The following is a 22,644-nucleotide window of genomic DNA, read 5'->3' on the forward strand; positions in this document are numbered from 1 at the left end:
GATTATTCAGGATGGCAGTATTGACAGCATATCATGGCGCAAGTTCAGTGACTTTCATGCTAATAGAAATTTGATGATGAATCTCTAATAATAATTCAACTGTACAACTGTTATATGTTATAAAAGTTGTCAATTTATGAATCTGCTTCAATTAAACATCTCTTTAGCTGTACATTTGCTGAACGAGTACTGTGTTGCATGCTACTGATGACTGCACTGCAGAATTGTATTTATGCATTCTCTTTTCATGTTTTTGTTTTATAGATTACTTGTTATTTCTTACATGTTTTTTTCATTTATTTCTTATGCATGTGCTATCATTATTTAATGATGAAGTCTTTAGATATTTAAGCTGTGGTGTGGAAATAGCTGGAATAAAGCAAACTTCTTACTATAATGTTAATATATAATAATAGTAATAATAAAAAATAATCCTAATTAATTTTAGCCAGTGAAATGTATAATTTAGACTCAAAGAACAAGTGTACAGTTGGAGCATGAATTAGCATTAGATTTGAAAAATAAAAAATAAAATAAAAATAACAAAGTGAAAGTGAGTTGCATGGACACACAAGGCAGACAGGAACATGTCATAGAAACATACCAAAGTGAGACTAAGCATAAATGAACAGCCAGATAAATACAATTATGCAAAAAAAGGCTCTGGGTTCACAGCAGTTCACTGTGTTTTACAGTCAGTATCTCCTTCACTTGTCCCTTTCAGTTTCTTCAGTTCCCCAAGCAGCTCCTGTTCCAGTGCTAAAATCTCCTTGGGCTTCTTGTACTAAAACAAAAGTGAGAGAAACTCCATGTAAAATCCGTTGCTGGATGAAATAGCTGAGTACTGGAGCAGACGACAGAGGTGAGAGCAGTTCAGACCAACCTTCTCTACTTCTCTACCAATAAAAAGTGAAGGCATAGTTGCCCTTTTGATGATCTGAGATCAGATTTGTGTGCACTCTTAGTGAGGATTAGGGCTTTGGCAAACTGGTCCAAGATCCATACAAAGAGGAAAGTTCCTCTACATTGTGTGGAAAAAACTGTGACTAGCTTACACTACAGAAAGAGCTTAGAGAAAGTGATTAAGTGAGACTAGCGGTGATGATTAAAGAGTTGTTGGCATGGGTTAAACTCAAGGCAGCTGGCAACGGTCGAGATCTGGAATACTGAACTTCTTATAGTACCTTGAAAATGAGGAGATGAAGAAGGAGAGAACGTTCCTCGTGGCCGGCCATCCATCTTCATCTACTGTAGATAAACAGTGCCATCTATTGGGTTACTGCAGGGCTACTGGAACGAAACAGTTTCTTCATCAACACACTTTTCACTAGGTATGACTGGAAACAAAGATTATTTATAAGCAGAAGATGCCTTTTTAGACTAATTTGATTTTTGATGTTTATTGTATTTGTCCAATTTTAAAATCATTGTACAACACCTTGTGATGTGACAAGCTACGTGTTTGTAAGAAACACATCCACCAAAAAGATGTTTTAATTTTAAACCATCGCCAAAAACCCAAAATAGAGTCAGGTGCTGGTCATATAATTAGAATATCATCAAAACGTTGATTTATTTCACTAATTCCACTCGAAAAGTGAAACTTGTCTATTATATTAATTCATTACAAACAGATTGATATATTTCAAATGTTTATTTCTTTTAATCTTTACATTCGGTTGACCGTAAAGAGCTTTGAGACGTCTGAAAGTGGAAAGACTGCCCTCTGCTGTTCATCTGGTCAAATGCACTTGCTTGAGTGTCTGCATCAGTGAGAAGAGTTTACCAGACCCTGAAGACTACAGCCTTCTTCCTCCTGAGAGGTAAGGCAATGGAATCTGTGTTAAACTGCATTGATATTTAGACACTTTTTTGATTTTGAATACATTTGTAAATGTTTATTCAGGGCTTAAGTGCATAGAAATAAATACTTAATGAACGTTAAGTTGCTTGCTGAAGAGTCAGGTAAGAATTGGATGTAATTGTCTCGATCTGTAAGATCCATCAGTTGTTTTTCCCCTCATGCAGTGCTTTTAATATGACTCACAGGTGACAGAGATTCAGGAGGAGCACCATGAGGAAGATTGTGTTTTTGAAATGATCTGGAGGCCTTGATCAGTGGCGTTCATCCATCTAAGAGCAACCCCAGCCAGAGTTTGGGGGGAAATCCAGTTTTGTCTGGCAAGTGGGTCTGTTCATAACCATCCACAATTAAAGGGGAGAACCATAAGCACACTACTGACAAAATGGAGCTGGTGGCCAAAGCCTATACGCACACGGGCGATAAATGGAGAGCTCTGGGCAACTCTAAAGCAATCAACGCCCTTAAGAGCTAACACAAGCCCATCACTTCATATAAGGTCAGTTCAGACACAGATATGAGTCCACAGGGGTTTTGCGGTTCATTGAGGTGCTTATTTGTGTTAAGAACACGTTGCAATGGCAGTTTGCATTTTACAACTAGTTTCAAGCATACATCAGTGAATAATAAATACTTATTTTATTAACAGACATTCACATTTGTTGGGTGTCACTTTAATACAATGTGATTTATTAAACTATACAGAATCTCACACATGACATGTTGGGGGAAAAAACAAAGATATTGTGGCCACAAATTAAGAAGCAGTTTTATTGTTTTAGGGAATGAGATTGAACAAAAACGAAGGAAGTGAATTAGTACAACGTGGCCACAATTTACCTAAAACAAATTAGTTTAACATGCCAATTGATGAGCTCAACAAGATGAAGAATTGGTATATCTTGGACACAACTCGACTAAAATGAGGGAAAGAAGTAGTGAAAACATGCTCACTTAATCAATTAATCTCAATTAATCTAAAGTCTAAAATAGGTGTTCAATCTAACATCCTATATGGGAAATGTTTGGGAAACTTTTTTTTTTCTTTTTCGATATTAGTGGTGCGGAACATTTACAGCAGCTTTAAACTCCGTGGAACATATTCAGTAATATTAAAGAGCAACACAGATGGGAAATCAAAAATTACCTTTATTACAGTGTATGATGTAGCTGTCCATCTGTCTAAACAATGTGCAAATAATTAAACCAAAAAGTACACGATTTATAAAGTTATTGGCTTCTAAAGTAAGGAGTCGACTCTGAATCGCTGAAACGAGTCGTTATAGATTTCAAATCTTTTGCCCATCTCTATGTACGTCACTAGGAGCACTTTGCATAATAATCTCTGCCTACCGTCTTGGGAGAAACGGAACTCTGACCTGCCCCACTCCCCCCACACACAGACGCTCTGTTTGGTGTGATAGCATCATGTCAAGGAGACAGTGTGTTTTATTTTCACTGCCAAAGAATGAAGATCAGAAGAAACAATGGCTAAAATTCATTTTCACCACAATACCAGAGCAGTAAGTTACAACAAATCCCTTTTGTTGTGTTCACAACATTTCACCGATGACTGCTTTTCTAATCTCGGTGAGTACAGCGGGATTTCCAAAGCGTTTGGCCATAAAAGATGGTTCATTACCAACTATTTAGAACAACGAGCATCTCCGAATCACAACGCGAAGTATAATTATGAAGTTATGTGTCTGTTTTCTCCCGAGCGTCTTATCAGTATGTGTGCTGTCTGCAGCCTTTGTTTGTGCTGATCGTCATGTACAAACACGTCATTAAAATGAAGTGTAACTCCGTGAATACTCAACGAAGAGACATGAGAGAGATATCTATAGAAAGCTTGACATGTCTACTTTAAGACTAAACAAGTTATTAACAAGATATTCTGTGATAAAGTAATCCATATGAAAACAATGCGATGTCTCACGTCTCCCTTCCTTATATCCAATGTGACCACGCCCCCGCGCTAAATGTGCTATTCAGATTCAAACTGAAGCGCGCGGCTTGAATACACACACACAGAAGAAAAAGCAGCGAGACTGTTCAAGTTTTTTATTTTACTGTTTGCTTCGCGATGAGAGGAATAAGACATAATTCACCCCAAACAGATGCTAATGCATAGTTTACCGTGGAGGTGTGTGCGGAACAACCAATCAAACCTGACTATGTTAGTTGGCCAATCAGAACACAGTATGCTACCAAAAGGTGGGGTTTAAGGAAACAGAATCTTTTGAACAGCTTCGCGCGAACCGTTTGGGGATCGAATTGAGGTAATTTTAAAATGATATTTTGACAAAATGACAATGTTTTTTTTAACCTTGGATGGATTTAAACCTAATGTACAGGACTTATAAACAGTGATAGGAAGTTTAGAATTTTCATCTTACTGGCTCTTTAAGCAGCAACCACAATATTTTAGTTTAAACAGATGATTTGATTTATTTACTATCAAAGGGATGTCGCACATTGGAGGATATTCACACTAAGGTGGTTTTGAATCATAATCTAAGGATCAACAGCATCATGTAACCCCTTTAAAGATCGTCTGGTGGACAGATACCACATTCACAAAACATTTTAAATTTAAACCTAATTATAAAGTACCTGCCCTTGTATTTACTATTAACATATCGTATTTCCTCAACAAAATATCCTTATTATTAAAATAAATAATAAAACCTTGTTCTAATTCTTTGTAGTGTTATTGCTGCCGTTCAACTCTTGAATTTTAAATCAATTTACAATGAAAATTAGGATTAAAAACATAAACAAACACCTTGCCGCCTCCTATTGGCGTTTCAATATAATCTAAAGAAAGGGTCAACGTCTCAGTGAGTGAATCTTTGGCGTAAACCGCTTCAAATGAGTCGAGTCACTGAGATCATTCTAAGCCCAAGTACTGCTTTAAACGCTCCGCGGGAGGATTTAAGCACAGTTTTGTCCCATCATCACGTTGGGCACCCCATATAGGATGTGACTGCGCAACTCCCAGCTGTTCCTGGACCGCAGTTCGCAGGGACTCGCTTGTGTAGTCGGGGGCCGCCAGTGGCACGGAGCTCATGCTGCTGCTCCACTGCTGTGCCTCCCCTCATGTCTCAATAACAGCAGAAGGCGGGCGGTGCATGAGCGAGAGAGCCGTTCAGCCTTTCGTAGTAGTATTTACAACACTTGCGCGGTGACCAAAGTCAACACTGATACATTGTAATGTCCTATAAGCCTGTTTAAAATGGGCTTGTTTTTATATATCGCTGGATCTGATAACCCCACCGAGGCCAGTGTCTATGAGGTGAGAAAAGTCTTGTGTCTCGTTCAGCTTGTTTAAATGTCTTGAGCCGGTTGTTTGTGTCATACTTGGGCTGTGAATGCACGCTGTAGGCTCTGCCACTTGTTGACAAGAGCCGACTGAACAGTATGCACCCTTTATCCACATTTTGTAGTGCATGTTAACAGCCTGGGGTTCTTAACAGCGTTCAATCAACGTTTTGCTTCTTTTGAAATCGGATACATCTGTTTGTTAAAAGTCTTGTGTGCTTACTGCTTACCGATAGACGTGCGTCCGTTCACGGAAGTGTAGGGCTGTTTCTCAAATCGTAGTTAGCTGCTTACCTTACCGCATTTTTGGGAAAACACATAATGGCCAAAATGCTGTCTAGTCAGACAACTCCCTAGGTTTTGAGACACGGCCTAGGAGACTAAGTCTGGGTCAAGTTCAGTAAACAAAAGTCTACAGCAGTGATCCTCAAATCTGGTTCGCGAGGTGCACTTTCCTGCAGAGTTTAGCTCCAACCCTAATCAAACAAAACTACCTGTGATTTTTTTTATCCTGAAGACATTGATTTGCAAACTTGGGCGTGTTTAATTAGGGTTAGAGCTAAACTCTGCAGGAAAGTGGATCTCGCGAGCCAGATATAGCCAGTGGCTAACAAACCAAGTGTCGCAGATTTCGAGATTAAATAGGCTCATTTTAAACTAGAAATAGGCTATACTATCACCAGTTGTGTTGTAAATATAAATAAATCAGTAACAAGCACATAATAACAAGATAAGTTCAACATATCTGGTGAGTCAACAATTATTTTGAAGCAGTTATTAATCTACCAATGTAAATACGTCCTGTAAAGCATATACGTGTGTGGCGTAGCCTATGATGTCTTTCTGCTTTACAAAGGTCTATGGATTTCGTTATCACTAAAGATAGTGCTGACCTCTTTGTCAGTATTCAAAGAAGTGAATTCATCATTTAACTGCAGAGTGAGATATATTATTATTATTATTTTCTTTTTCTTTTTTTTTTCTTTGAGGGATATTTTTTAATCAGAGTTAGCAGTGTTTTTTCCTCCCTGTTATAGCAAACTTACATTTTAACTATACTCAGTTTTGTTCAAATATATGAAATAATATATTATACTTGTAGCAAGATGTCTAGAGCACTTTCTTTTCCATTTAGTACAAATATTTATTATTATTATTGAAATAAGTAAACGATGATCTTGTCCGTTTGAAGTTAACTGAAGTAGGTTAACTACAGACTGTAGTTCTATCAGACGACCACATGATAACTTGAAGATTCAGAAAAGAACACAAATAACTCTGTGATAAACTAGTTTAAAACCAGATGAAACAGCGCTGACAAACAGGAGAAACACTGCCCAACATTGCAGTCAGAAGGCTATTCAGTTAACTGATTGCCATCATTAACCACAAATTTACTGTAGTAACACTAAAGGCACCATGGTATTAGCAGAAATGTGGGCTATTCATGTTGAATTTAATTAAATCATTACCGCAGACTTGTTTTAAAGAAGCTTACTGAGACTTGTTATAGCACTTACGGTATATATCATTGCTCTTCTGTTGTTTTTGATTGCTTCCATTATCCTAATTTGTAAGTCGCTTTGGATATAAGCGTCTGCTAAATGATTAAATGTAATAAGAGTAGTAATGGGATATAATTATGATATTTTGGGGTTTAAGTGTTTGTGCGTTTATACTAAATGTATTTAAACAATAGTTACATTTTTCCATGGTACTGAGGTGTGTTTTTAACTGTGGCTGGCTATCGTAATCTAAACATATGCCACTGTGGAAGACTGTTGATTAATATTAAAAAAAAAAAAAAAAACTCAAACAATCAGAATAATTAATTTTCACCATATATTTTATTGCTTGTTAATTTTTTTTTTTTTATGAACATAAATTTACATCTGCATTCTAACTCAAGCTTTCTAAGAGAGAGAGAGAGAGAGAGAGAGAGAGAGAGAGAGAGAGAGAGAGAGAGAGAGAGAGAGAGAGAGAATTTTAACAATTCTTTATTACAAATATAATTCACCACACAATTAAATTACAATATTCATTTATAAAGAAAACAAACCCAACTCAAAAATGTGTAAAAGCCAAATCGCCTTTGGAAACAGGGCACAAAGCCTCATTATAACACCAAGTTTCCTCAAAAGAAGCAAGTTCATCCTTGTTTATAATATTTAAAATCTATCAGTATTCTTGCTTACACCATGTTTGAAACCAGTGTATCCACATTCTGCTTACATTTTTTTCTTTCTACTTATATAGATAGCCAGAGAAATAACACTGTCACGAATCTGAGTCCAAGTATATCATCTCTGTTTCTTGCAGTGTTAATTTTTACAGCAAATTCGGATTTAGTCTTAGTCTTTTGAATAACACACCATTTAGTTTTAGTCACATTTTAGTCATCTGAAATGTTTTAGTCTTAGTCTAGTTTTAGTCGACTAAATATCATAAGAGTTTTAGTCTTAGTCTAGTCTTAAGTCTTTTAGTCTTAGTCTAGTTTTTTTTTAGTAGAACAAAGTCAACTTAGTTGACTTGACTAAATGTTTCCATCAGTCTGTTATGGAATGGTATTTATAAAATAAACATAAGGCCTGCTCTCAATGAAAAATATACATGCTCTCTGAAAAAGATATGCATTCGTCCTGAATGATATGCAATGCATATGACATTCTTTCAAGATGAAGTACAGTATTATTGAAATAGACAACCACCTATATTATATTTATATTGTATGTTCATTCTTTATTTGTGCTATTTGCACAAAGTTTACATTTTCACAAGTTTGTTTTTGTTCATTTAAAATAGCACTGCATAGTCTTCACTGTAAAATAAAATACACAATCAAAACAAAATGTATTCAGACACCTTCAACGTTTCTTACAATATCACAGTTTATTTGCTGTAGTTTAGAAATTGGTAATAAAATATGACAATAACTCAGGGTTAAACTGTGTCAGAACAACAAATTCATCTTGATAATGTCGGATGCAATGCTTAATTTGGTTCAGTCTGTGGTGTGAAAAGGTTGCATTAGCAATTAAAGAAAGAAACACTTAAGCAAAACATGCTCAGGTCCCTAATCATTTTATTTTTATTTTTTGTATTTTTTAGACACTAGTAAAACAATATAATCTATTCTATCTGATTTTTGGATTGACTTTGGATAAATTCTTGTTAAAACTACAAAGTAATTCAATCAAGAGCAGTGAGTGATTTACTTTCATTTTCAAACATAAAGACACTGACAGTAGAGCTAGTAAATTAGGCGCGGTCCCTTTAAGAGACAAATGCATCCATTATAAAGATACGCATCCGATTTCTTTCCAACTCTTTACTTTCACTGAAGACATAACTACAGACTTTTTCGAACACACTTTCCAAGACGGGTATTTCGACATATTTAGTATGTATTTGTTGTCGGTACAAAAGCAAGAAGACTTTGAGACGCGTCTCTGCTTGCTCCCTGAACACCAGAACACCGCGCTGCTGAATTGAGCTCTTTCACTTTTCGCTATTTTTCTTATGTTTATTTAAAATGCGATTTGTATTTGTTCGTTCAGGGTGCAGGAGGACGCAAACGTCCTGAAAGAGAGCTCGGTTCAGTGTTACGCGAGTAACCAGCTGCTCTGCTCAGTTCAACTGTCCCGCATCGCGGGGCTGAAGCAAACTTGATGTGTTGAATGCTCGGAGCACGTTATAAAACGTATTCTTGAAATACACATTTCTGTTTTAATAAATGCTCATATTAAAACATAGCATTACACATAAGTAGGTACAAAAATAATCAGTGATACATTTACGAACCCATAATAATTTGGGTCGCAATGGCATTTCAAAAGGTCGCAGTGTAGTTCCCTGTGTAAACAACTAAACTGTTATGAAAACGTCCTCGAAACTGTGCGAATTTCTGCAAACTCATCTTTGTTCTCTTTTCTGTGTAACTGCTGCTTTGTTTAGCTGTTGCGCTTGCATTTGCCGCAGCTTTTTTAAATGGCTCGACTGCTTCTGCATAGATCAACGTACCCTCAAAGATTCGCTCTGATTGGATCTCTTCTCCATTCGTCCCTCCCATATATTTTCGTCTCATTTTTATTCGTTGACTAAAGTGTCAGTTATATTTCGTCACGTTTTTCGTCATCATATCTGACTTTTTATTTAGTTTTTATTTAGTTTTCGTCCGTGAAAAAGGTTAGTTGACGAATATTTTTCGTCATAGTCTTCGTCAACGAAATTAACACTGGTTTCTTGTGAAAATGTCTCCAAAAGTAATCCTTTTTAACAAGCTGGATGATCAAATTACGAGATGATAAATGGGGTTCAAGGTGATTCCTGTACAAATTTGACACCGTACAATTAAATCCCCAACCAAGAATAAATGAACAGTGTGGGGCGGTGCCGCGGTGGCATGTGCCATATCTGGTGTTGCGGATTAACACCGTCAACAACGACTATCGCAACAAGCCTACTTTAAACTCAAAAGGAATAAAGATTTGAAATGTATCTTGATAATTATTGATATCAACTTAAAATGCAAAATTTTATCATGATCATTTTTTGGGCTATATCGCTCAGCCCTATAGCCTATTAAAACCCATTAAAACCTAATGTTTACCCAAAAAGACTCTTGAGTTTTAGCTGACTCTGTGTAAGCATTCATCTCTTGAGCTATTAATATATTTGACATTGCTGAAGAGAATATGATTAACATTACACACCAGTGGCCAAGTCAATCAACTGCTGTAAGTGGCCGCACAGGATTATCATATAAGACCAGATCATATGCTGTTGCTGATACTCTGCTTCTCACTAAAGCTGTGGAAGACAATGTTGGCTAGTGAAGTATCATTATTAGACTGGCCAACATTATCTGCTGCTTTCAGCAGCTTCTCATTATAACCTGTTAAACTTAAATTACTTTTCTAATATAATGTTTTCTGGCACCGAAACCGGATATGGACAGAGTCTCCAAAGCTGCAAAGAATAAAGTCAAACTGCCATGGTCTACATGCATCTCTCACATGTTATTCGCATGCTTTTGGACACTTAGGAAAAAAATAAAAATCACTCCATAAAAACCAAGTTTTTTTTTATTTTTTATTTTTTTTATTTTTTTTTATAGTTAAACCAAGTAGATTTAATTCCTGAAGTTCTTCAAGGTTCTTTAGATTGTTAATTCACATGAACTGAAAAACAAAAGGTATTTTAAAAATTATTCACTGAATGTTTGGAGAACCCAAAATGCTTCTTTTGTGGCATCAGTGTGAAAACGCACTTTTGGAATCTTTGTTTTTAAGAGTGTCCATCTGGTTAATCTGCTAGGACACTTGTGTGAACTTGAGACTTCATACATTGACTTAAAATGACCTTGACACCATTTGGTTGAGAGTAATAAGCAGAATTCATTCGGAGAAAAATTATTGCGTCATTTGTTTGCAGTTTCCACATGGCACGATATTTAGTATTCAATGGAATGTGATTCATTATGTCTGGCTTAAATGTCCAAATTAAATGTTTTTTGGGTCACTATGTGAACAAGTATGTCCAGTTTCATATTGCAGAATCAGCATTGGTTAATTGCAGATATTTGTGGTTTGTGATAAATGAGACCCGCAAAAAGCTGTGACAGTCCTTGAAAAGAATGTTCTCGAGGAAAGGGCACAGGGTCATGGGGCTAAACTTGACCTGCTAAGCAGATTGGAGACATTTCTGAAAATCTATCTGGTCTTGAATTTATGATGGCTTGGTAATAGCTGCAATGTGTAAACTGTGTGGTAAAAACTGGCAGCTGTGTGTGTGTGTGTGTGTGTGTGTGTGTGTGTGTGTCTGTGTATACATAGACACACATCTTCTGCATAACACAGTCGGTCAAAGTGTTTATTACGTTTGAAATATGGAAATCTATCTTAGAAAAATGGATTCGCTACAGGAGGCCTTTTATTCACCCCCTGGAGCCGTGTGAGGGACATTTTATTACAGATGCACGTGCTTTATTTCATGTCTTCTGAACTGTTGACAACCAAGTCCAGCTTACCCCCATTGAAAGGCTTTGAGGCCTCCAACTGGATTCGTCTGAAAGAAGAAAATCACTTACACATACAGTCGTGGCCAAAAGTTTTTGCAGTGGCAAATTTTGTGTTTTGCAAAGTTTGCTTCTTCAGTGTTTGTAGATTTTTCCACATGTTTCTATGGTATACTGGAAATCAATGATGTTTTCTGCTTGTCCACTTGCCTTTCGAGGACTGACCACAGTTTCTTTATGGGATTGAGATACAGAGAGTTGCCTGGTCACGGATCCAAAATTTAAAAATCTTCCATCCACTTCTTCATCACTCTTGCTTTGTGACATGGTGCTCCATCATGCACAGATAATCACCAAACTGCTCATGGATCATTGGAAGAAGTTGCTCTTGCAGGACGTTTTAATGCCACTCTTTATTCATGGCAGAATTATGAGCGAGCCCTCTCCCTTGGATGAAAAGCAACCCCACACATGGATGGTCTCAGGATGCTTCATTGTTGGCTCAACACAGGACTCATGGTAGCATTCACCTATTCTTCTCCAAACAATGAATTTTACAGATGTCCCAAACAGTTGGAAGGAAGCTTCCAGAGAAAACAACTTTGCACCAGTCTTCTGCTGTCCAATCCTTGTACTTCCTTCTGAATTTCAGTTTGTCCTTGACATTTTTCTTAGAAAGAAGTGGCTTCTTTGATGCTCCTCTTGACACCAGGCTATTGTCCAAAAGTCTTGTCCTCTCTGTGCATGCAGACGTCTCACACCAACCTGCTGCCATTCCTGAGCAAGCTCTGCACTGCTGGAGACATGATTCTGTAGCGGACTTCTCAGGAGGAGATGGTCCTGACGCTTGCTGGACACTCTGGGATGTCCTGAAGACTTCTTCTCTGCAGTCGAACCACTCTCCTTGAAGTTATTGATGATCCGGTAAATGGTTCTTTCAGGTGCAATATTCTTTGTAGCAATTTCCTTACACGTGAGGCCATTTTGATGCAAAGTGATGATGGCTGCACGTGTTTCTTTGGAGGTAACCATTGCTAACAAGAAGAACACAATGATTGGAAGAGCTTCTTCCCTCCTTTTATAACAAATCAATCTGCTCTTACAATCTAATTAGTATGATAGAGATTTCACACTTTCTAGTACTAGTACTTTCACACTTTCACACGTGCTGCTTATATTAGTCAGTTAAATTAAGTCATTTTGTGTCAAGACTAGTGTTGTCAAAAGCACTGGTACTTCGGTACCAAGTCGGTACTAAAATTTTTTAAATGTGACTGTACCAGGTTTCTTTAAGTACCAGTAGTACCGAGGTCCCGTTCAAACCCGGTTCAACGCTATGATTTCCACGAAGCAGAAAACGAGGACGGAATCTCAAAATCCAGCCATGAAAATTAAACTTACATTTTAATATGGGCAGACATGGAATTTGTCAAAGTTAGCATAAATTAATCAAATCAAATCTCCATATGGACCCGTATCTGTAAATGATAAGCCGCAAAAGTTGTTTGAAATATGAATCCGTGTTCTGCGCGTTTCTGTGGGAATTAATGAATGGCAGAGACGTGAGGGTTTGTTTACTACATAGACTGAAGCGCATGACGCTTGCATTAATTTCAGCATCTGAGCTTCAGAGTTTTCTCTCTCCATCAAGCGATCTGAACTTTTCAGTTCATCTCAATGGACACACAGTGCACCTGTATTTGATGCTCTGTAAACTCTATGTGAAGGTGCACGACTCACCGTCGCTTTACTGATAGCGCTGTTTCTCACACATGCAAAGAGAGAGAGAAAGCAAGAGTCTTACCACGCTGAATCGACACGCTATATGTAAACTATTCTTTGTTGTCTTCTCCTGTCAAAATAATGGAGTTAATTTAGAATTATTCATATTCATTATCGAACAAGCAGAAGACATACCGGTTTCTCCAGTAGTGGGTGGAGCTAATGCGCAAAGGGCAATTTCATTGGCTGGCGCTGATCTAGTACCGTCTCTGTTTTGATTCCAGCAAATCAGTTTGACCGAACACAGACAACGTGATTAATATTCATGAACCCAGCAGCTCATCAATTCATAGTGCATTGTATATACATTAGTATGATAGTAGAATTAGAAGTATTATCTTTTAATAACAATTATTATGATCTATTTTTTTTTTTTTTTTTTTTTTACAGAAACCCTCATTAGGCCTAAAAGTTAATGTTTACATAAAGGCATTGTGCTAGAAATATTACTATTATTTAGTAAAATGTATGTGATATTGCTACTACTGTTGAAAAAATTTATAAAACCATTTATTTTTTAAAGACATAAATCACAATATTTCTTTCACGTTTTAATTTTAATAGCAAATCCCCTTTATTTACCAAAAATAAATGTTTAAATTTCATAAATTAAAAGACAAATTAAATTTGGGTGAAACTTGTTTACTGTTATATAACTTGTTGAAAAACTTTAAACACAATTGTAAATAAGTATAAAGAATGGCATTGGTTTTTATTTTTAGTGCTTAAAAGTTATTTTTTTTAAAAAGTCTTTTTGCTTTGGTAACGAAATTGGATTTTCACTGGTATCGGTACTGAATACTGAAATTTTTGTACCGTGACAACACTAGTCAGGACCAAAAAACTGTGAATTAGTAGTAGTACTAGTGTTAGTAGTGTTGTATTTATTTATTTATTTTTGGCATAACATTTTTATTTTTTATAAGTTTTCTATTTAAGTTTTAGTTTAGTTACTTTAGTACATCAAGTTAAACTTAATGAAATTGAGAAATGTTGCCTTGGAGACTATATGAAATAGAAATTATTAATAAAATATCTATAAAAACACATATTTTCGTGAACAATTATTTCAAGTAATGGAATTTTTCTTTCTTTTTTTTTTTTTTTTAGTTCATCCCTTATTTTTATTATAGCAGCCCATTACATTTATTTATTTATTTACATTTATAGGCAGACTAAACAGCAAAAAAGTGAAGGAAATTTGGGTATGTAGGATCTCACAAACTAGGACAGAACAAAAGTGTATGACACTGGGCAATGTTCTTACACCTCTTTCTTTTATTTTGAGCGGTCTCCTCCCATAGTGCAGGAGCATCTCATTATAATGCAGACCATCTTACAGTGCCCTGCTGCCTTTAATTTTCCGTAGTCCCTGGCCCTTGAGTTGTGTGTGTGTGTGTGTGTGTGTTTGTGTGCACGCGTCCCTGTTCTTCTCCTATATCATGACTGTTGCGCTGAACGGACTTTCACAAGGCTGAAGGACTGTGGAGTCTCATGTCTATACTACACCTGAAGACAAGAATGGTAGATAACTGGATCAACTAACTATCTTATTTAATCATTAACTGATTCATGAAATGAAAATAACATGCCTATTTGAAGGTTTCTGCTTGTTTTGTTTGGATCTACCTGTAGTATTCTTGCTATGCTTAATGTGTAACTTGTTTTGCTTTAAAAAGAGAAAGAAAGCTGACTGAAATCGTTAAGTAATTGCTAATTTAGCTGTTCACAACATTGACAGTGTGACACTATCAAATAATGAGATGTTCAGACATCTTTTGTTCTTTTATGTTTGGATTTGACATGGAACAAGAGTTTTTGGATTTTGGAGCTTTGGTGCATTGTTTACTGACATTGACCCATCTATATGGGTTATTTTAAGTGGTAAACATCATAAGATGTGAAGATCTTAGTAAAATGGTATGTTTTTTTATCTAGAATAATGTGTTTTATGTTTTAAATTAGTTCTCCATGACATTTTTTTGAGAATGGTATATAAGCTGTTTGGAAACAACAAAAAAGGTTTAGTAAAAAATCTCTTAATTTCTGGACATTCTTATTTGTCACTGACCAGCTTTTCTGGTATAATGTTTGATTCAGGGTTTTACCCAACAAATTTGTTGTTGTTTTTTTTCACACAGATGATTAACCTATTTACTGTAAAACTCAAATCGCACCCAAATATGGCTTTGTGCTTGTGCGGGAATAGTTTATCACTGGATTATACTGCTTAAAATGAGCTGAACGGATTCATTATTTTATTTATAAACCGTTGCATGTACTTTGGTGGTAAAATAGTACAGTGATAGTATAAGATGTAAATACAGTAGAATTGAGTGTTTATATACCATGGTACATGTATAGTTGCTTAATAAGATCCATATAGGCATAAGGTAGTTGTCATAGGCATAAGGTGTTTCAGTCCAAAAAACACAATTTTACCATACACCATACCATTTATCCAAAGATTTTCAATTTTTAAGTGTTTCGGAAAATGGAAATTTGCTAACAATTTGCTTTCCCTCAGACCATCCAAGATGTAGATGAGTTTGTTTCTTCATGGGAACAGGTTTTGATATTATGGCTAGAGGACTCTGATTTTAGCTGGAAGCAGTGGTTTTAAGTTAGAAACGTCTCCATAATGGATTCGTTTCTTACAAACATACAGCTTTTCACTTCTTTTTTTAATGTTAATTGATGGGCTGAAGTCGTGTGGATTATTGAAATCTTTTTACCAGCTGTTTGGACTTTCATTCTGACGGCACCCATTCACTGCAGAGGATCCATCAGTTTCTTTAAATTTCTTTAAAACTGTACACATGAAATTAACTCCTACATCTTGGATCGGAGTTCATTTTCAGCAGATATTCATTTCAGGGTGAACTATTGCTTTATCAATCAACAAGAAATGTATCTTGCATTCTGCTTTTATTGTATTTTTGTTTGTTTTCCCCAGCAGGTACTTCACTGTGAGGGTGTGAATAATAAAAGCTACATATGTGAGACGGGACACTGTTGTGGAGAGTCCCAGTGCTGTAGCTACTACTATGAACTCTGGTGTAAGTGCATCATTGGGTTTAATATCAGGTTCACAATGTTTGATAGGAATTCATAAAGGCTCGGTCACATTTACCTTAGAAGCGTGGCAAAGGAGGAATGATGATGAAATCAAACTTCCAAAAATCAAACGTGACATTTCTTCAGTATCAGGTTAATTTCCTGAATGTGCTGATTGCCATTGAGATGGATTTATTTTGCCTGTGGAATTTTGCTGTACAGGAATAAATGAGACCAAGCCTTAAGAAGCTCAGAAGAACTAAAAAAAATATATGCTGAAATGAGGAGAAAAGCTTAAGATGCTTGACCTTCTGCAAACTGTGGAGTAAAAATGATCTGTATTTGTGCATTAGCTGTGGTTTTAGTCTAAGAGGAATTAGTCCGGCTTTAAGTAGCTGTATGGTGTACAAAGACATATTTTAAATACGTTGTCGATTTGTGTGCAGGATTTTCTCCATGTGGTTTGTTTTTCTTCAGGGTTCTGGCTGGTGTGGGCCATTATCTTCATCCTGAGCTGCTGTTGTGTCGGTCATCATCGTCGCACCAAACACAGACTGCAGCAACATCAACGACAGCGCGAGATCAACCTCATTGCCTACAGAGAGGTTCACAACTACCCCTCACTGCCCTTCTACTTCAGTAATGTCATCCTTCTTATTCAAAGTTTGTCATTTCTGGAAAATAAGGGAATTTAAAACCTATGGCAATAAGAATAAACATTTGACTTGCTAGATAGGATGTATATTTAGAGTAGCAATCAAATGGTTTGTAAAAATTGGGGTTGTCAGTAAAAACATTTAAACTAATTAAATACAGATGTGACTTAATTGATATGACTCCGTTGATATGACTTAATATTAACAGTTAATATTAGTATATCTCTGTGTAATTGTTCATGTCTTTTTCAACCGGACTAACAAAATGTCCTGTAAATATAGCGACTTAGTATGTGTTTGGATTGAGTGTGAAAGTTTGTCTCTGATGGTCTTGACCTGGTTGTGCTGAAAGATGAGAAGATTCACATACACCTCACTTCATATCTCCTACTCTAGATGCAGATTTATTATTAATACATTTATTATTTATTATGCAAATTATATTAAAATTGTATATACACTTCTGTTCAAGGTTTGGGATTAGTAAGGTAAAGTATTAGTATTAATAAATTCTCTTCTGCTCACCGTTGCTGCATTTATTTGGTCATTGGTGGTGGATGAGGAGATACCCCCCTGACAATGTAAGCACTTTGATTGCCTAGAAAAGCGCTATATAAATGTAATGAATTATTATTATTATTATTATTATTATTATTATTATTATTATAATACAAGAAAAACTTTGCAATACGTTTTTTTTTTTCTAACAAATTAAAAACTTTTTCAGTTTTCTTTTTCTTTTTTTAAATGTAATTTATTCCTGTGATGCAAAGCTGAGTTTCAGCAGCCGTTATATTTCTTACGATCCTTCAGAAATCATTCTGATTTGCTGATTTGCAGTTTCTGTCCTATTATGGGCCCTGAAACCTGACTAAAATTCTTCATAGAGATTATTATTTTTTTGAAGTAAAGAGCACAGTTGAGCAGACACATTTCTTCTAACATTTTCGACTCAAACGGAAGATTTGAAATGGGTCTGTAATTTGCCAGTTCACTAGGATCTAGTTGTGATTTCGTAATAAGAGACTTAATAACCGCCAGCTTGAATGGCAGTTTTGGGACGTGACCTAAAGATAACGATGAGTTAATAATATTGAGAAGCGTTTCTTCTGCTACAGGTAACAACTCTTTCAGTAATTTAATGGGTACAGGATCTAATAAACATGTTGTTGGTTTAGATACAGTGATAAGTTTATTTAGCTCTTCCTGTTCTATAGTTTTAAAGTGCAGAAGTTTCTCTTTGGATGCGATGAAAGAAGATGAAGTATTTGACGCTGTAGAATCTGCAATCGTTATTGAATTTCTGATCTATTTTATAAGTGAAGAAATTCATCAAGTCATTACTATTTAACTGTGAGGGATTATTCTGGTTATTTTCTATGAGTTTGTGGATATGCTCAGCCCTGGCAGCTTTTAGAGTTGTACAGACATAGTTGTAATCTAATCTAATCCAGATAGTTTAAAACTAAAGAACTGCAGGTCATTCTGAGAGCATGTCACATTATGATCGCTACATAAGTTATTTTCCTTAACATATTACTGCTTTTTATTATTTAATCTTGAAATAGCGCATTAAAAAAAATGCTTGCTCACAATAGTTTTCAGTAACTGAAACTGAAGTGTACACCGTTCTAAACCTATTTGAAGATGCATTAGCTTCCCTATTGAAGATATATTGAGCTTCACTCATTACTGCGGCTGTTAAATACCGTAACTGCATTTTCTTGGTTTCATGTTGTTGTTGTTGTTGTTGTTGTTGTGTTTTTTAAGGTGGTTCTTGAGAATGGTCGACCATCTGATCAGAGACCATTGTAGATTTTTACTGTTCTTTACTGATCTGTGACCATTAGTCCACAGTGAATCTCAGTGAGATCATAAACCATGTGATGTTGAAAGAGTGGATTTTGGTCTGGTGGTTTTCACCTTTCACCTTGTAAGTGGGTTTATGAGGTTATGAATATAGCATACCTTCAGAGTGAAACAAACTGCAGTGACCCATATTTTTTTCAAATATTTTAAATGAATCCTTATTAAACTATATTTATCAGTCTTCAGCCAGATGCTGAAAGCATCAAATCGTGTTAATTACATATTTTAAAAATACAAGACTTATACAGTTTGTATTTCATAATTATTGGTACAGTCACCCGACCTTACAGCGATGATGAAATGTGCATTCAGTCTTCGTCATTTAGGTTAACATTTAGCCAAAACCAGAGAGAGATCAGATATGTTTAATGTAACAAATGTCCTTTTTGACAAATTGTCAAAACTGAACATTTTGTGATGAGGTGCTATATATTGTCTTGTTAAAGTGATATTTCACTTCTTAATGGAAATCTTAAAGGGTTTAGTACACCCTATTTATGTCATTATGATTTACCAAAGCATGTTTCTTATTGTTATTTTGGCAGAAATTGGCTTCCATAAGAAAGTTTTACAACTTTGGAACAATATGAGATTATCCCTTTAAAATTTGTACAAATGTAGTTCTTAAACCAAAAACGAAGTCTGAATTTTGAATGCATAAAATTCTCTTCGGTATTCTCTACATTTTCTCTCCATTCTTTCTCTTTCAGGATTCCTACCCAACAATCTCCTTCCAGACTATGAGGAGGTAGTGCATCGGCCCGCTACGCCACCTCCTCCATACAGTGCCTTAAACGCCGACCCTCCGGCCTACACAAGCGCTTTAACCACTGACCAGCAGGATGTGCAATGCGTACCCAGACAGACCACTCCATTGCCCCCTGCATCTGACATGCTCTGTTCCAGATCCAACATAGAGGACATCCATACCTCTGAGTACCACCAGAAAGAAGACCGCAAGGGCGAGATGGAGTTAGAGGGGGGCAGATCCGCACAGAGCACTCTGCCTTTAGAGCAGCCTCCCAGCATGGACAAACAGAAAGAGTGCAGGAAGGAGCCACTCAGGAATGAGGCAGTGCCTGAACAGAAAGAGAGGATTCTGGGAAGGCACCGCAGATTTACGGGGGACTCTGGGATTGAAGTGTGTGTTTGTGGGCAAGGCTTGGAGAGCCCTGAGCCCAAAGAATTCGAGGGGCTTTTGAGTGAAGAGGACTCCGAAGATTTCTGCGATGAATGTGGCCTTCATTCCTACGGAGAGGAACGTCAGGGACTTCTGTCCCCAGAAAACAAAGTGGAGCGTGGAGCATCTCCTGTGCCTCAATCTCAACCTCATCCTGTCTGCCTCTGTTTGCATACTATTAATGAACAAGAGAGTCCACAACATAGCAACATAGAATCATAAAGCTAAATGAATGATATTACTGAAAAAACAAACAAACAAACAAACAAAGTTTGAGAGAGCGAAAGATTGTGATTGGTCTATAGCGTACAGCTCATGTCGGAAACGATACGCCTATTTCAATGGCTCTGTATTTTGAATGCTCTTTAGAAAATATAAAGATCTGTTATTCATCATACTTACTAGTTGTGATTCAGTGGAGCAGCTGGTCCAAATAAACAGGATACTGATCCATCTTTCAACATAAGCGTTTTGTGAATCCTGCGTTGAACTTCCCGAGATTAGAGGATCAGTCGTCAGCAGAATGACGTGTTTGTGGGTGGAGTCAAGTTGTTCACGGCCAGCTAATGTAGAACATAGGTTTGCATTGTGCAAATGTGTTACCCCATGACGTGCAGCAGTCACGGAAGTGGGATTCAAGTTACTCACAACTCGTTTCAGCTGTACATAGTCGATTGCTTATTTTGGGAGACAATAACTTTCAGCTTCACAACTTTGCAGATCATTTACATTCACATACAGCTACATTACACACTGCATGAAAGGCAATATTGGAAATGGTATAATAGGGGCACTTTAATATTTTTATTTCATTTATTCCAAGGTGCTGTAAATTGAATCATGTTCTGTTGTAATTGTACAATACTTTTGTACATGCAACATAGCTAGTTTTATTGTAAAATAAATAAACAAAAAATAGGAAGATTAAAACTAATTTACTATCAATGTCTATAACTCAGAAACTCCAATATCCATAGTTTGCCACTTTGTAATTACAATTTTGTAATGGCAATCCTGTGTTCAACTAATAAAAACAATCTTTCAGACATGAGGCACCACAAGACATCCACATTTACTCTGCAAAATCATGTGAGTGAAGTAATTTCAATTGCAATCCATGTGAACATGAGATTTCGCTGGTGTTCAAGTTGGTAATATGAATTTGTTGCATTCGCTAACAGAAAGCTGCTTGGTTTGAAATTGACCTCTGTGTGAGCAGTGCTCCATGCATTGCTACATTATTGAGGATGGCCCTTTTTTACCTTTGAAATCTTGCTGGAATTTTATAATGTGACCAGACTTTAACTGTGCAGTCTTCGGACTGAGATTCTAAATGTAAACACCGATGTGCTGAATGAACACCAAAAAAACAAAAACACCATGTGCTTTTAATTTCCATGTTGACTTTCCCTAATGTAATGGGACAAATCTTACTGCTGTGTATAAGGTTATTGTTTTGCACAATCACATTCTTCTGAATGAATCATATTCATGATAATTTCAAATACAAAGTATATACATATAGTCTTAATATTTTGTTTGTTTATATTGTCTTTTTTTTTTTTTTTTTGGCTGCTGTATGCTTTGATGAATTATTCATGAAGTTTATAAGTGCTGCTTCTAATTTGGTTACATGCAAACACTACAAAGTGTATATTCCTTTGAACCTGTAGGAATAAAAGCCTTGCCAAAAGGAGTTGTCTTTAGTACCTGAGCATGGCTTAAAGTCAGTATTAACCATTGATATAGGCTGTCAAGTAAACAGAAACATTTATATGTTTTTAAAATTATATACACATAATTATGTGTAAAACATATATTGTTGAACTTGATGTTAAATTACACATATGGGTACAGATTTGATCAAGCTTTATTGTGGTAATGTGATTTTCAAGTGCCTTTTATATCATTTTAACATTGTTACCACTCTAAATACAGTTTCACATGCCAGTTGTCATCATCTTGAACAGCTTCATACAATATATAGTTTTATACAAAAGCTTTGCTTTTGATTTTCAGGTCATATGCAAACTAATGAGCCATACATATGTACTTAATAAAATGGTTTATTTTTGAATTTCTGCATCAAAGTAGCTTCAGTTCCTCCATGACCACTGAAGCACTCTTTCAAAGCTCTCCATGTTAACAAGTTAATTTATTTCACTGCCCTAACAAATGTTATTATTAAAGAGATTCGCTGCTCTTTCTCTGTGATGACAATCTATTATTATTATTATTGTAGCTTGGAGACATTTACCTATGAATCAATCTCTTCTCTGATATATTAAAAAGCTGCTGATTTTCGAAATCTTGAATACTCTGAATCATCCCGCGCATCTCACGTAAGACTTAAAATGTGATTGTAAAAACTGTAGTTTTGTCTTACATTGCAATAATCTATGTAATGATATGAGTTGTGATGCAGATCATATTTATCTTGTGTTATGCAAAAAAAAAACCTAATCGTGACACTGTCCATTAAATGCGAATCAAAACAACATGTATAAGTGTTTTCATTTGTTCCTTGTTTTTTAAATGATTAAATGAAATAGAGGCAGGGATTCTGATTCATTCCAGTGACTCGAATCTTTGAATCAGTTCACTAACATGATCGATTCAGTGGCCATTTGAACAGTACAGGAAAGTACTAATCAATTCAGCTGATTTCTGGGTCTTTATTTAGTTTCTTTATTTTTCTATTTAAAACTTGACTCTTCTGAAGTTACATCGTGAGGTGTCGTGGTCTAGTGGTTAGAGAGTTTGACTCCTAACCCTAGGGTTGTGGGTTTGAATCTTGGGCCGGAAATACCACGACTTGAGCAAGGCACTGAACCCCCAAATGCTCCCCGGGTGCCACAGCATAAATAGCTGCCCACTGCTCCGTGTGTGTGTGTGTGTG

The 22,644-nt window shown here is 36.1% G+C and overlaps 1 protein-coding gene and 1 long non-coding RNA gene across 4 annotated transcripts; one reads left to right on the forward strand and one right to left on the reverse strand.

The window, feature by feature from the left end:
- On the reverse strand, nucleotides 1–6,541 carry LOC113106425 (uncharacterized). Its single transcript, XR_003292482.1, has 3 exons — nucleotides 5,416–6,541; nucleotides 1,185–1,290; nucleotides 1–784 (listed from the first exon to the last, which is right to left on the reverse strand). It is a non-coding gene; the product is annotated as an uncharacterized LOC113106425 (long non-coding RNA).
- Nucleotides 3,326–22,551, forward strand: LOC113106412 (WW domain binding protein 1-like). 3 transcript variants are annotated; one of them, XM_026268330.1, is made up of 4 exons: nucleotides 3,326–3,384; nucleotides 15,940–16,042; nucleotides 16,518–16,679; nucleotides 19,276–22,551. In XM_026268330.1, the coding sequence occupies exons 1-4, from the start codon at nucleotides 3,349–3,351 to the stop codon at nucleotides 19,965–19,967; spliced, it is 993 nt and encodes a 330-aa protein (XP_026124115.1). In that variant the 5' UTR covers nucleotides 3,326–3,348; the 3' UTR covers nucleotides 19,968–22,551. The 3 variants fall into 3 exon arrangements, with proteins under 3 accessions (XP_026124115.1, XP_026124096.1, XP_026124105.1); XM_026268311.1 differs by lacking the exon at nucleotides 3,326–3,384 and adding an exon at nucleotides 4,752–5,159 and having other exon boundaries at nucleotides 19,276–22,550; XM_026268320.1 differs by lacking the exon at nucleotides 3,326–3,384 and adding an exon at nucleotides 4,752–5,159 and having other exon boundaries at nucleotides 15,943–16,042; nucleotides 19,276–22,550.
- Nucleotides 22,552–22,644: the final 93 nt, after the last annotated feature.

This window comes from Carassius auratus, chromosome 1 (genome assembly GCF_003368295.1).
Source record: "Carassius auratus strain Wakin chromosome 1, ASM336829v1, whole genome shotgun sequence".
Classification (NCBI taxonomy): Eukaryota; Metazoa; Chordata; class Actinopteri; order Cypriniformes; family Cyprinidae; genus Carassius; species Carassius auratus.

Bases quoted from the DNA above. Each gene is read 5' to 3' on its own strand.
- LOC113106412 (XM_026268311.1), top strand. From the start codon at position 5,100: ATGGGCTTGTTTTTATATATCGCTGGATCTGATAACCCCACCGAGGCC. The intron at 5,160-15,939 runs GTGAGAAAAGTC...TGTTTTCCCCAG, and splicing joins CCGAGGCCAGTGTCTATGAG to CAGGTACTTCACTGTGAGGG. The intron at 16,680-19,275 runs GTAATGTCATCC...TTTCTCTTTCAG, and splicing joins CTCACTGCCCTTCTACTTCA to GATTCCTACCCAACAATCTC.